Source organism: Cynocephalus volans, chromosome 3 (genome assembly GCF_027409185.1).
Source record: "Cynocephalus volans isolate mCynVol1 chromosome 3, mCynVol1.pri, whole genome shotgun sequence".
NCBI classification, from domain to species: Eukaryota; Metazoa; Chordata; class Mammalia; order Dermoptera; family Cynocephalidae; genus Cynocephalus; species Cynocephalus volans.
The window spans coordinates 42,565,556-42,579,906 of NC_084462.1; the positions used below are offsets into that span (position 1 = coordinate 42,565,556).

Here is a 14,351-nt window from a genome sequence, read left to right on the forward strand (position 1 = left end):
CCCACCTCTGTCTCAGAGAGAGGCACTCACTTGTGTTCCAAGGCATGAGCCAGCAGCCTCCCCTCCCCCCCACTTGTTCCACCTCCTATCCACAACTCTGCCCTGCCATGGCCTGATATCCCACCTTTGGCCAAAGTCCTGTCTTCTCTTGCCCCCCCGCATCTGTTCTCCATGTTCCCGAGGGATCCTCCAAAACACACATCTGGCAGCCCCACTGTCCCTTAGGGTGTCCTACTTCCACCTCTCAGGCCCTCCTTGGTCTGGTCTCATGTGTCCCCCTGAGCCCCGGCCACACCGGCCTTTAAAGCCCTCCTCAAATGACCTTCACTCTTTCCCTCTGAACAGCCTCTGCACAGAGGCTCCTCCACCTCCCCCTGCCCCTGGGAAGACAGCTCAGCGTCCTCAAACCGGGCTTGCTCTTCCCCGCAGCTGGGTATTTGGATTCTAGGTTTGGTCCCAGAGTGGGAGCACATGGCAGTGTTTGGTGGGAATGATAACCAATTCAGTTTGCTTGGGATCTGGTCAGTGATAGAGATGGGGCTGGCAGGGGAGCTGCAGATGGTCCCTAGGAGGCCTGGATCGCCAGGCTCAGAAATGTGCTCGGTATTTCAGAACCGAAGGAGAGACCGTGGGAAGGTGAACTGCCCTGGTCCATGGGTGCACCAGGGGAGAGGTGCTCATAGTTCAAAGCCTGCAAGCCTGTCTCTTGCCAATGCAATATAAACTTCTGGAGGGCTGCCACGTCTCTCTTGTTTTTACTCCCTTACAGGTCCAGCAGATACCCAGAAAATAGTAGATGGATGCTTAGTAAATGTTTATTGAAGTGTGTCTCAATATTCACAGATTAGGTTCACATAAGCAAGTCATACCTGTTATCACTTGCTTATGAACTTCTTTGTACGTAAATACTTTAGAAGTAAATTGTGGCTCACCTCGGTTAAATTATGATAGATACTGTAAAGAGAGCCTGGATGAACAAAGCTGTGTTCTGTGTTGCTGAAGTAAAGGGACTTCTGCTAGTGTCTGGGCCTTGGACATGTAGACCAGTGTCTGACTCCACAGGTCTATTAGTTTGCTAGGGCTGCCATAACGAAGTATAGGTTGAGTATCTCTTATCCGAAATGCTTGGGACCAGAAGTGTTTCAGATTTTAGATTTTTTTGGATTTAGAATATTTGCAGAATATGTACCAGTTTAGCATCGCTAATCTGAAAATCTGAAATCAGAAATGCTCCAATGACCATTTCCTTTGAGCATCATGTCAAGGCTCAAAAAGTTTTGGATTTTAGAGCATTTCAGATTTTGGATTTCTGGATTAGAGATGCTCAACCTGTACCACAGACTGGATGTAAGAAATTTATAGTCTCACAGTTATGAAGGCTGGAGTCCAAGATTAAGGCATTGGCAGGGTTGGTTTCTTCTGAGGTGTCCTGCAGATAGCCGCATTCTCCCTGTGTCCTCACATGGTCGTCCCTCTGTGCATGTCTGCGTCCTATTCTCCTTTTGTTGTGAGGACTCCAGTCAGATTGGATTAAGGCCCACTCTACTGACCTCATTTTAGCTTAGTCATCTCTTTAAAGACCCTGTGTCCAAGTGCAGTCACGTTCTGAGGTAATGCGGCTTAGGTCTTCGACATAAGAATTTGGGGGGACACAGTTAAGCTCATATCAATATGTGAAGTTCAGCTCTGGCTGCCCGTTCTATTGTCTGTGATTGGAAGCAGGTGATGGGCAGCGGGGAGAAGGATACCTTCTGTTCCTTTCAGCAAAATAAGAACTAACTTACAAATGAATGAATAGCTTTAATTGCCCAAAGTACTTTCACTCCCACCGTCCCCTGTCCAAAATGGGTGCAACAAGCACTGTCATCTCTCCTGACTATCATGTCTGGCACATGTCATTCGGCTTTGACGGAAAGAATTCAGGAAGTGGTCTCCATGCTGTTTCAGTTATGGCTGCAGGTGTGCAAGTAGGGAGGGAGCCGGGCTCCCAGGTGTCTTGGTGATCTGGGGGGGGTGGTAGGTTTCTAGACTGAGTTAGAATATCTTTTATTTTTTGGTTCCTCCAACTTCTCCTCCCCCTCTTCTACTGCTGGGGCTCACTGAGTTCCAATCGTGTGGTTGCCATGGCAGTCCTGCACCCCCCTCCAAGGTGATACAGTGCACACCGCAGGTGGGCTTGAGTGTCTCCCTGAGATGGGCTCTGATGAAAGCCCTTTAACCATCGCTTGCTTGTGGCGATGGTCCCCCTACCCACCAGGAAGGTAACAGCAGGGGTATCAGTTCCTCACACATGGAAAGCTCTGATCCGCTTAGACCTCTGTGAGCCTAGCTTAGTTCAGTGGTTCTTAACCGTTTTGGCATCACAGGCCCCTTTGAGAAGCTGATGAAAGCTTGTCCTTTCATTCCTGAGCTCTGGGGCAAGATGTCCCCATCGTAATTCCCCACTCATTCTGTGCCCACGTTAACCGCCACCTGTCATCGGAAGGAGGGCTGCCCGCACGTGGTGGGGTGACATGCGCTTGCCCTCTTTTTCTTTCTTTAAACCCACCACTCAGCCTTCTCCCTCAGCTCTTCAGCTGGCTGAATGTCGGCCCAGCCAGCTGTTCAGAGCAGTCAGTGTTGCTGGGAATTGAGATCTAAGCATCACAGACTGCTGAGCGCAAAGGTCCTTGGAGATGGACTAATCTCAGCCCTCACTTTACAGGTTGGAGGGTAAGGCCCAAGCAGGGCACCCAGCCCATCACACAGAGAGAGCGAGCAAGTGGTTTGTTTTCTGTTTATTTTCTATTGTACTCCTGGAGCGACTGCTCTCTCCTGGAGAGGGCTTTGTGATTGGGTGGCTCCTGGATGCAGGGTCTGGCCTCTGACTTCCTTCACAGATTTGCACTGCTGTGTAGTCAGGGCTGGTTGGCAGCACAGGGAATTCCCCTTGTCCTCCTTCCACAGTGACAGCAGAAATTGTTCTTCACTTTGATGAAGCCAACAGAGAAAGAAGAGAGAGAGCTTGCAGAGCTGTGTCCCTTGCTCTGGATACAACTTGGCATGGAACATAGAACCAATACAAAACCAACTCTCAGCAGGCCCAGCTGGTTGGTGCTTTAAGGAAGGGTAGCAGCTCAGTGCAAATATGTGCCTTGAGGATGTGTGGGACCTTTAGGAGAGATTGGGGAGGGGGTCTCTGTGAATGCCCTTTGTCACCTTAGCTTCATCTCACAGCCAAGACTCTGGAGCCCCCCTTGTAGGAATCTCCAGCTTCTGAGAACTTCCTGGGGCCCCTCTAGCATGTGTGGTCTTCAAAGTACGTGGGGGCTTTGGGTAGAACACAAGCAGGATTTTGTGCTCTCTTGGTGACATTGGCTAATGGGAGAAAGTTTCAAAAACCTCCTTTTGTCACTTGTCACACCCACAATTGATGTGTCAGATGGGCTTCAGGTCTGGCAACGTGCTGGTGGCCCACAGAGAAGACATGGCCAAGGCTGCCCGTGGCTGCCCGCCAAAAGGACAATTGGACAATATTTACAACTCAGTAGCGTGGATAACCCATGACATCTGTGGGCCAGTTACTGGGACCCTGACAAGGCTCCTCTTGGGTCTCTGCTTGTTTATGTTACCTCTTTATGAGCATCTTTAAATTTTACCTCATCTTATCTACAAAAGGATATTCAGCAGACGCCCGATTTTAATTTGATTTCTCAAAAAGAAAGCTGGAGGCGCCATGTGCTACAAAAGAGAAAGTGCTGCTGTACATGTAATCTCGAGAAGATTGTGAAGTCTCCTCTATGATTGGAATTCTCTTCCCCAGAGCAAATAACTTTCTATGATAAGTATGCTGCATGTTTAGCAGGAAACATACAAACAGAGAATGGGTAAAAAGAAAAAGGTCAGAATGAAGTTTCATTTTCAAAATATGACTGCAAGGAAATCAGGACACCTTATGTGGTTTGCAAGGAGATATAATATGCGTTTGGGCGGAAAGTGCATTTGGCAAACCTTGCTCTTGCCTCAGATTGCTTACAGTTGACCTTCCACAAAAGTTGACAAACGCTGTCTATAGTTATTAGAACCCAATTGCATTTTCTACTCAGAAGTATGTTTTTAAAAGTCTTCATATCGTGGTAGCATGCTTATAATCTGAAATGTGTTCATATTTATAATCTTAAATGTAACCTCATTCCTTGATTCAAGAAACATTTAGTGAGCTCCTACTGTATGTCACACCTTGCTTGGCACACTGAGATACAACGGTGAGCGAAACCCAGCCTCTGTCCAGGCAGAGTGCACGTGGGGGGCAGGGGAGAGGGCAATCATGGCACCCCAAATGCATCCAATCACAGACTGGGGCCAACACTAGAACAGGGAGGTGTGGACAGGCCCTTACCTCTGACAGAGACAGTTTGCTTTTTAGGACAGTACTTTAGTCCAGCAAATCTTTGCTGAGCAAGTACTTGTTACAGGGCGGGTGTTTGCTAAGAGTCAGAGGGACAGCGTGGTTGAGACGCATCCCTCCAAGGGGAAAGATGAGATTCTAGATAGATAATGCCCACGTGCTGGGGTGAAGGCAGTGGTAAAAATAAGTGCAGGTTCATAGGAGCCTGGAAGGAGCCCCGCCCTGTTCAGCCTGGATGTCAGAGAAAGTGTCCAGGTGGTGAGGGTAAAGGATGGTTACAAGTTAGCCCAGTGAGGAGGGGGAAGAGCCTTTCAGTGAGAGGGCTCAGAGACACCCAGCGTGGCTTGTAGGGATGCTATGAGCAGCCCAGGCCTGCTGGGCTAGGAGGGGACTAGGCTAGAGAGGTCTTGGTCGCGGTGCAGGGTCCCACGGAGTGGCCGGATTTGGTCATGTGGCTGTATTTCCCCTTCCTTCAATCCAGTATGAAGGCTTTGAAAAGCGAAAAATTCTTCTCTTCATAAGAAGATTGAGGACCCCCCCTATGAGAGTTCGACTCTTACCGTATGCTTGAGGCCACAAAACTGTATTTTATCTAGCCCCAGGCTCACTCATTCTCAGGCATACTTGGATTTAGGCCTTATTTTCCAAGTTGTATATCTATGGCCTTGAAATGTGAATAAATGTGTACTACTGTCCCTTCCCACACGCGTTTTACAAAGAAACAGTCTGAACATCCCATGTAGAAGTTGCCAGGCATGTGGCGAGTAGACTGTGATTGGAGCTTCAGGATAAAGTGACAATCCAAGTGACGTGCCAGGGAGGCTGTGACTTCCCGTTTGCTCTAGCCCCGCAGGAGAGTAACAATACTTCCCATCTTCCACAGCATCTCCCGTTGCTTTTCCTCATAGAGACGGCAGCACGCATGAGGTACGGGGGTCTGAGAGTCGAGTCTCTCTCCCACCCTGACTGCACTGGCATCACCCTCTCATGACCTCCCCACTGTTTGTACGTTCTACAGAAGAGCCGACTCCATGAGTAACATGCGCTTAGACATCTGAACTGTGTAGTCCTTTATTGTAAAAGCATCACCATTTACTTAATTAGAACCCTTGAACATGCCTAGGTACGGGTTCCTCTTTAGCAGGGACAGGTGCCAATTCTGGATGATGGGAGAGCTACAGGTCTGGTTACTTGGTTCTGGGCCATTGGTTCATCTCTAGCTTTCCAGGGCAGCCAGGTGGCTCTTGTGTCCCAACTCAGGAGCATCTGAAACAGGGCTTTGCATCCACTCTGGGGATGGAGGCTTGGGCGCCTTGGTCCTGGACAGGGACCAGGTGTATTTATTTGTGCTCAGCTTCCCATAACCTAGCATCAGGCACATAATACATCTTTGTTAAGTGAGCCAGCTGAGTGAGTGACCACAGGATGCCCACTTTTCAGAGAAATCAGGGGAGGTAGACCTGGAAAACAGCTTATGCTTTGTGATGGGCAGGAAGCGGGAACCAGGATCCCCATGTACATTCCTGGGGATGGGTGAGAGCAAGGCAGTGACTTGAGCCCGGAAGAAAGGGCAGAGTGCCTGCCTGCTAAATCAGCCTCTCTGTGACTGTGCTGGCCACCTGGATTCCATCTCCATAGAGTCGGGACCCAGAAGCCCCCATGCCTGGCAGATAATCTATTATATTCAGTGCCTGGGTCACTGTCAGCAGTCCTGTTAGTGGGAAGAGGGCTGTCTGAGACCATGCCAGAGGGAGAGCCCCAAACTGTGCTGCGGACCCTGTGCTGTCACAGCCCACCTTCCAAACTGTGTGTGGGCGTGGGATTTTTACCGAGAGCCCAGCAATGAGTAGGGACCAGGATGCCCATACTCTTTCATCCTGCTAGGGAAATATTTCCTGACTTTTGGCAACATGCTAACTGGTTTTGGGGGAGTCACCCACTCAAACTTGGAAGAGCAGAGTTAGCCTCCTTCTCTGACATTAAGTGTCGCCTGGTGGGCAAGCTGTCAGAGGGGCTGGATGGTATTAGGATGGGTGGTGAGGACAGGGCTGGCAAGAGGAATGGAAACAAATGAGGGAGCTTGGAGCCATGAGGGATCTACTCCTGTATTTTATAATAGGATGCTTAACAGATTATGAAGTATGGTCTTAGGTATTTTATACCAGGAAAAAGCGTTCTAGTTCAGGCAGTAATATATATGTGGAAGTTGCAAATTGCTGTCAGTGGGTGTTATGAACAAAATATCTCTTTTTATAGTTTTATTTTCTGTAGAAGTATCTATCAGGGGTGATTATAAATTATCCAGGACTCGTGCTGAGGTTCTTTTTACGTGTCTAGCCCAAAATTGATTTTGAGCTCTTTGCAGCATTTCTAAAGAGCCCAGCCTACTGTGTTTTATAGTCAAATCCCATTGGTGGTGGGACAAACTATGTCACTTCTTTCTAAGCATTTTGTCCTATACACCAAGGATGCCTTTGAGATCAATCCCCACCACTAAATGTGACGCTGTGTATGGGGGTGTTCAGCTCTTCTCCCTCAGGACAATGTGGGGAAGTTGAGCTAAGAGAGAAGGAAGGGAAATCTCACCCTCGGCCCTTGGGTGCCTCTGTTCCCTACCTGTTCAGCTTCTACAGCTCTGTACTGTGACAACCCTTTTAGCTTCCAGGACCAGCCTTCAGGCCACCCTGGTCCCCCCCACCCTTCCACCTTCCTCCTCCTCTTCTGTCCTTCTACATGCCAGCCCATGCCACCACCTCCAGGCAGCCCACCCTGTTGGGAGCTCACACGACACTGTTGTCTGCTGGGTGGGATCCCAACTACAGTGCAGACTCCTCGAGAGCAGGGCTGGTGCTCATTCTCACCCTGCCCATCTCGGGCCCCAGAGCTGAGCTGGACCCCAGCTTCAGGCAGGACTGGAGTAGGTAGGACCAGCGCAGCAAGACTAAAGCAAGTGTTTCTACTCAGGGCCCATGAATTCCTTTCCCCAAGATTCCTTTACAAATGGAAAAGCTTTTTCACCTTGAAAAGAATGTGCACACATGGTAATAATAACTGCTAAGTGCCCAGCAGTGGTCTGAGTATGTTATATGTACTTGTTCATATACTAACCCTCACAACAACCCATGATGACCCCATTCTATAGATGAGCACACTGAGGCCATGGAGGTTGACTGACTGCTCCGTCACCCAGTTGGTGAGTGTGGGGCTGGGTTTTGAATCCAGGCAGTCTGGTTCCTAGATCCCTGCTCTTCAATATCATTTGTACTGCCTCTCAAACTTTCTCCCTTGACTATGAAGGCAAATCATGCCCATTGAAAGAAATTTATAAAATCCTGAAAGTAATTTAAAAATTTTAAATTAGCAGTAACGTCACTACCCAAGAATTGCTGCTATTAATATTTTGCTATATCCCTTTCTAGATTTTTCTCTGTGTGTTTTGATTCAATGTTTTGAGTGGCTGCCAAAAATTCTAATATATGAATTATCATGATTTACTTATTCATGTCCTTATAGTAAAATTACATCCAGTAACAATTCGACCAATTTCTTCTCTCTCTTCGTTTATTCCTTTCCTGTACATGTATTTCCTTTTTCTTCAGGTTGAGGGTCACCAGGTGATATACTGAGGGCTTTCTTTTTTTTAGTAGAATGACTTCAAAAGCTATCAGAGTGGTATTATTTCCCCCTCTACATACACAAGTTAGTTCTCACTTTTCAAGTGTGTTCACTTTGTAGTGAAAATGTCCCCTTGGAACTTACCATCCAAAACATCTACTATAACACAGACATTCATGCAAAAGGAAACCTGTAGCACCTGCAGAAAGGCACATAAAGTCAGGACATCATTGTTAAAATAAGTAGTGGCTGTGTTTCTTCCTGGCAGGTGAAATGGCTCCAGCAGCAGGAAGTGAAGCGCAGGGTGAAGAGGCAGGTATGGCGTGACCCACAGGCCCTTTATTTCAACGACCCCATTTGGTCCAACATGTGGTACATGGTGAGTAGGACACGGGCCTCTCTGCCCTGGGCACTTGCAGTGCTGTGTCTCTGAGATGGGTGAACTTCCCAACAAAGCTACATTTGCATGACAACTCCAGACAAACACACTTCATCTTGAGTGTAAAACCCCTACTTCAAGGCTATGCAGCACAAGCTTTCCTGTGAATTTTTCCCAAAATGATTTGCAAGCCCTGGGGGTAGGGATGCTCTGAGTAGGGCCAACTAAATGGTAAAGACCAGACCCTGGACAGAGCCCTGCAGGGAGGTGGAGAATGATAGGCAGTACAGAGAAAGCAAGGGGCACCTTGTTTACTCTTCTGGATCTGGGCGGGAGGAAGATGACTTCTGCTCTGTAAGGCAGGGGCAAGGGTTCCCCTCCTTTACGTGCAAGTGCAAGCTCCTCTGCGGAGTCACAGTGGTGTGTCTGTTCTGGGTTGGGATTGTCCACGTCGGGGGGCTTTGTGTCTTCTGTTGCACACAGCATTGTGGAGACAGGAGCAGTCGGTGCCGATCGGAAATGAACATCCAGGCAGCATGGAAGAGGGGCTACACGGGGAAAAACGTGGTGGTTACCATCCTGGATGACGGCATAGAGAGGAATCACCCCGACCTGGCCCCAAATTATGTGAGTCAAGCCTCGCAACTGACATGCAAAGATACTCAACTGGCCTGATTATTAAGTAAATGCACATTTAAAACAACAGTAAGGTGCCATTCCCCACCCCTTACCCCCTGTTAAATGAAGCAGTGAAGAACACGCTGCTGGGGAAGGTTGGGGAAACTAGCATTCTGCCAGCAGCCATTGTCCTGGTGCCAGGGAGCGGGGCCCGACAGAGAGATTCGTCCACATGTTTGAGGAGCCCCACGTACATCTAGGAAGGACACCTGAAGGACAGGTGCGTGGAGATGGTCATCATGCAGACATTAGCAACATGAAGTTACAGGGTTAAAACATGGACTCTGTACCCACACTGCCTGGGCTCCCATCCTGGCTCTGCGACTTGTTAGCTCTTGCAACTTGAGGTCATAGGCAAGTTGCTCAACTTCTCTGTGCCTCAGTGTCACCACCTGTAAAATGGGGATAATAAGAGGACTGCTATCTCATAGGGTTATTATAAGGATTACATGAGTTCATAAATGTAAAGCAGAGAGCCTGGCACATAGTAAATATGATAAGTGTATTTATTAGATACTCTAAGGAACCTAGGTGCCTAACAGTGGTAAAGTAAACCATATTGTATCCACTTGATAGATAGTTATGCAGCCCTTAGAAATTAGTTTGGAAGACTATGTCAATAGCATCAGAAAGCTTTTATGATATGTTTTAGAAGGAGGATACAAAATTATACGAATACTGAAAATATCTGGGCTTTGGTTGATAACGAGGTGTCGATGCAGGCTCATTGATTGTAACAACTGATGTGCGCTCCGGTGAGGAGTGTTGACAGTGGTGGGCTGTGCACGGGGGACTGTATGGCAACTCTGTACCTTCTGCTCAGTTTTGCTCTGAACCTTACACGGCTCTAAAAAATAATGCTTATTCAAAAATAAAGAAAACACAAAATTATAAGAATATTATTATAAGTATGCAAATGAAAACATACATATTGAAATATAAAATTAAGGGAACTCTGAAATCCTCAACAGCATGGATGAACCTTGACGATGTTATACTAAGTGAAATAAGGCACTCACAAAAGGATAAATACTGTGTGATTCTACCTATACTAGGTGCTTGGAATAATCAAAATTTATAGACAAAAAATAGAACGGCGGTTTCTAGGGACTGGAGGAGGGGTGTGGGGAAGTTAGTGTTTGATGGGGACAGAGTTTCAGTTTTACAAGGTGAAAAGGGTTCTAGCCATGGGTGGTGGTGATGGTTACACAGCTATGGGTGTACTTAGTGCCCCTGAACTGTGCACTTAAAAATGGTTGAAATGGTAAACTTCATGTGTATTTTACCACAGTAAAAAATGAGTATGTATAAGATGAGAGTTACAGCAAGAGAGAAGCCCTGCGTGTGGTTTTCTCTGTTTTCCAGTAGAGATAAAAATAACCTAAAACAGGCTCTCGTGTGCCCTGCTTCTCACTCACTACAATATCATTTCTCAGGACCCCTATGCCAGCTATGATGTCAATGGGAATGATTACGACCCGTCCCCACGATACGACGCCAGCAATGAGAATAAGTATGTTCCCGTCTCCTCCTCCCATTCCCCTCACCCTCCTTGCAGGGTCGCAGCTGCGCTTCCACGCGGAGTCCTGAGGGCGATGGGCAGTGGCACTGTGGGGCTCACCTGAGTCAGAAACCACGCCTGGCCTGGCCTGCTGGCAAAAGCTGGATGCTGTGGGTTTAGCCTCTGCCTTTAGGGAGGTCACCTCTGCTCGTCAGCTAGAAATGGGCATTTGACAAACATTGTTCCTGTTTCCAACCGTGTCGGAATGTCTTAAAAGAATAACCCTTAAGTCTAGCAGTCTCTGTGACTGGCTGTGCTAAGACAGCAATGTGGTCTACTTGAGAATATGGGTCACATGCCTGAGCTTTTGTGCCTCCGTCTGTGACCATATGAGCCAAGAGGAAGGGGCATGCTTGATGCTGGACAGATCCAGGCTCGGCTGCTGGCTCCACCACTTATTGGCCATGTGGCTTTTTGCATGTGTCTTAGAGGCTGTTCCACGGAGGTGACACTCTTGCCTCACAGGGTTGTGGGGAGGGTGAGTGAGATGATGTGGATGCTCAGGAAATGAAGGTTGTCATTGTCACCTTCATTTTGCAAATGAGGAAGTGAGGTCCAAGAAAGCAGGTGATTTGAACAATGTGAGGCAGCCCTGGGGCTGGTCCTGGACATTCAGGTACTGTGTGCTTGTCCTTTCTCTGTCAGCATGCCCCATGCCCCATGCCCTGAGCGCTTACCATTCTTCCAAAAACAGTTAGAGGAAATTATCAAAAGCCCTTTCTTTCCTCCCCACTGTTGATGCTTGCCAAGGTGTATCCTCCCACTGCAGGATTTTTTAGTTCGTGGTGATTAGATTCCATGGCTTGCCAACCAATGCCACGTGGTGCTGTGCAGGAAAGCTTGGCTGGCTGATATGTTTGAATAGCTGGCTGCAGAGCCCCAGCCTCAGGGCTGCTTTCCCTGCCTCTCTCTCCAAGGTGCCCTTCTCACACTGCAGTGAGGATGCCTGGGGCAAAGGGGTCAGTCTCCTGGCCACATGTCCAGGGCAGGGCAGGGGAGAGGAGTGACCCAGACACCAGGCAGTGACCCTTGAAGGGTGGGATTGCCTCCGGCATGAAACATTGAGCTCCGCATTTACAACCATGGCTGGGGCTGCACGAGTTCCAGAGAAGGGCAGATGCCCCCTTGTCAAGGGCAGCGGATTCTGGACTCTCTTTAAGCTGTAAATTTGAATCAATGATTCTCTTCCCCTGTGGACTCTTCTCAAAGATGTGCTATTTAAATTTGCCCATATTTTGACTTCCACTGGAGGCATTGACCCAGTGTGGCCCGTTGGAGAAAGGGGTCATTACTGAGGAAAGCAGTTTGTTTTTCTGGTTTTTTCCTCCTAGTCCCTCTGCTGCTGTTGAGCATTCTGTTTAGCATGTTCTTCCTCAGCTCCTGCTTATGTGGCTGCAGAAGTGGGGGCGGGCCGTCCCAGGGTGAGCATGTGTTATAGGTGCAGAGGACAAGGCACGAGTACCAGTTTGCTCTTTCTTTTGTCCTGTTGGGTTCGCGGTGACACTGCACTGTACGTGCCGGGTGACACAGAGCTGAGGCAGCATGGCCCCGGCCTGCAAACAGCAATGGCAGTGTGCCAGCCACAAACGCCAGGAGCGGGGAAGCAGGGGGCCACAGTGCTGGGAGCAGGCACCCCCAACTCCAACTGGGGGGTCAGGGAAGGCATCCTGGAAGAGACAACCATGAGCCAGCGCTTGCCTTCAGCAGGGTGGCCGTGGGGCCATGCAAACCCTGGCTTGACACTCCCTCCAGAGAAGTGGTGGTGATGAGAGGGGACACAGAGAATGGGCTTCAGTGTCATCCCTGGGCTCACGGACAACTGGCTGTCTTTGCACTGAACTCACTAAATGTTGCTGGGCTGGGTCCTAACTCCATGTTCTCCTTTGCGTCAGACATGGCACTCGCTGTGCAGGAGAAGTGGCCGCTTCAGCCAACAACTCCTACTGCATCGTGGGCATAGCGTACAACGCAAAAATCGGAGGTAAGGCCTGGGGCACCACCTGGGAGCCAGGGGCCTGGGGCGGGGTGCCAGACAGCTCCCTTTCCAAGGGTCTCAACAGCCTCACGTCTCTGGCCTTGGCTGTGTCAGACACATGGGCTGGAGGCAGCTTGGCCATCTGTGCACAGGCGGGTGGGGCCTCTGAGACAGGGATTGCCCACTGTTTTGTCTGCAGAGCCATCGAGGGTCCCATCAGAAGGGCACTCCTTTTCTGTCCCCTGGTCCTGCTAGCCTGGCTGCTGCCTCACCACTGGCGAGCAGAGCACCCCTCCTAAAAAGCCACCTTGGTTTTTTCCTGCTCACAGTCCTTCAGTGGCTCCCCATCACCAGGTAGATTGACAGTCTACCTGGGAGTGAGGCCTTTCCTAGATTCTGACTCCCACTCAAGCCTGCTGGCCCACTTCTCCTGTCCCAGCCCCTCGGCTTTAGCCAGAGGACATTTGTCATCATGTCCCCCAAACGTGCCTGGTCCTGCCTATCTGTGCCTGGGCTCACACCATTCTCATCCCGGCCTCTCCCACCACTCCATTGGCTCAGTCCACCCGTGACTCACAGCCAGCTCACATCACATCCATTCTGCTCTGTGAAGCGCTCCCTGGATCCAGCCACCCCCATCTTGTTCACCAGGGGACCGGCTCTTCCTGGTCCCTGTAGAGAGCAATGCTGACCCCAGGAGTGTCTGGCTTTGTGGTTTAGCTTCTCACACTGGTAAGTCAAGCTGTCCTTCTAGGATGGGGCTTTGGAGTAGAGTCACATGTCTTTCTGTTCCTCCCTGGAGCCCGGCAGTGTGACAACTCAGTCACCAGGTATTCTGAAGTGCCCATGAGATGCACATCACTGAGCCAGGAACTGGGGTGGAGGAGAGGGGTGCCACATAGTCTTGGAGACTGCCTACCTCACCTGGGAGGCCTGTCTGCATCTTGGTTTGAAGGTGCTTGAGCTCACTCAGATGGGCATGGTGGAAGCCACCTTCCCAGGGCGTCACTGTCCCTGCCACTGTGCCTTTGTGGGGGTGGCTGCAGTCCTCTCAGCTCTACTTATGAGCAGCCCAGGGTCTCTGGATAACCCAGTCCTGGGGGAATTTCAAAATTCTTGAGTTTCAAAAAGAGGGTCCCCAGCTTTTACTTAATTAGCACTCCCTGCTTTTTCCTTTGGAAGTCTTTGGAGTGGCTGGGATTTGTCATTCTATGACAGAATGAACTCCAAGGGTGTGTTCTGCAGGACAAATCAGGAGACTGTCAACTGGCCTCACTCCTCTGGGGACAGTTCTTTTACACTGAGGTGTGTACCTGGCCCTGGGCCTTTGATGATGAGTGAAGACCCCTGAGCTGTAGAGTCAGGCTGACTTGGGGGCCAATCCCATTCCCACCCCTCAATGGCTGTGTGTCCTTGGACAACTTACATAACCTCTCTGAGCCAAGGTTTCTTCACTTGTGGGGGGAAATGGCAATGATGCAGCTGCCTCCTCAGGTTTGTTCTGACGATGAAATTAGATACCATGTGTGACAACAGTGGCTCAGGGCTAAGCCTGCAGGGAGTGGCTGATCTCCATCCCTCCTGTCAAAACTCTCAGAGGGAGAATAAAAATGATTTGTGTTGCTTCAAGCGGAGGGGGTGGACCCCACCTTTGGGGTTGTTGTACTTTGCTCTCAAAGGCCCTAGACTGGCAGCATTGACATCGTCTGGGAGCTGTTAGAAATGCAGAATCCCCCACCTCAGACCTTCTGAGTCA

The 14,351-nt window shown here is 49.4% G+C and overlaps 1 protein-coding gene across 3 annotated transcripts in view; it reads left to right on the forward strand.

The window, feature by feature from the left end:
• PCSK6 (proprotein convertase subtilisin/kexin type 6) overlaps positions 1 to 14,351 on the forward strand; it is a 170,827-nt gene that overhangs the window by 44,569 nt on the left and 111,907 nt on the right. For all 3 annotated transcript variants that reach the window (XM_063089775.1, XM_063089776.1, XM_063089777.1), the window contains exons 3-6: positions 8,271 to 8,381; positions 8,865 to 9,008; positions 10,496 to 10,572; positions 12,513 to 12,601. In XM_063089775.1, the coding sequence (XP_062945845.1) occupies positions 8,271 to 8,381; positions 8,865 to 9,008; positions 10,496 to 10,572; positions 12,513 to 12,601 (421 nt within the window). The remainder of the gene's footprint in view (positions 1 to 8,270; positions 8,382 to 8,864; positions 9,009 to 10,495; positions 10,573 to 12,512; positions 12,602 to 14,351) is intronic.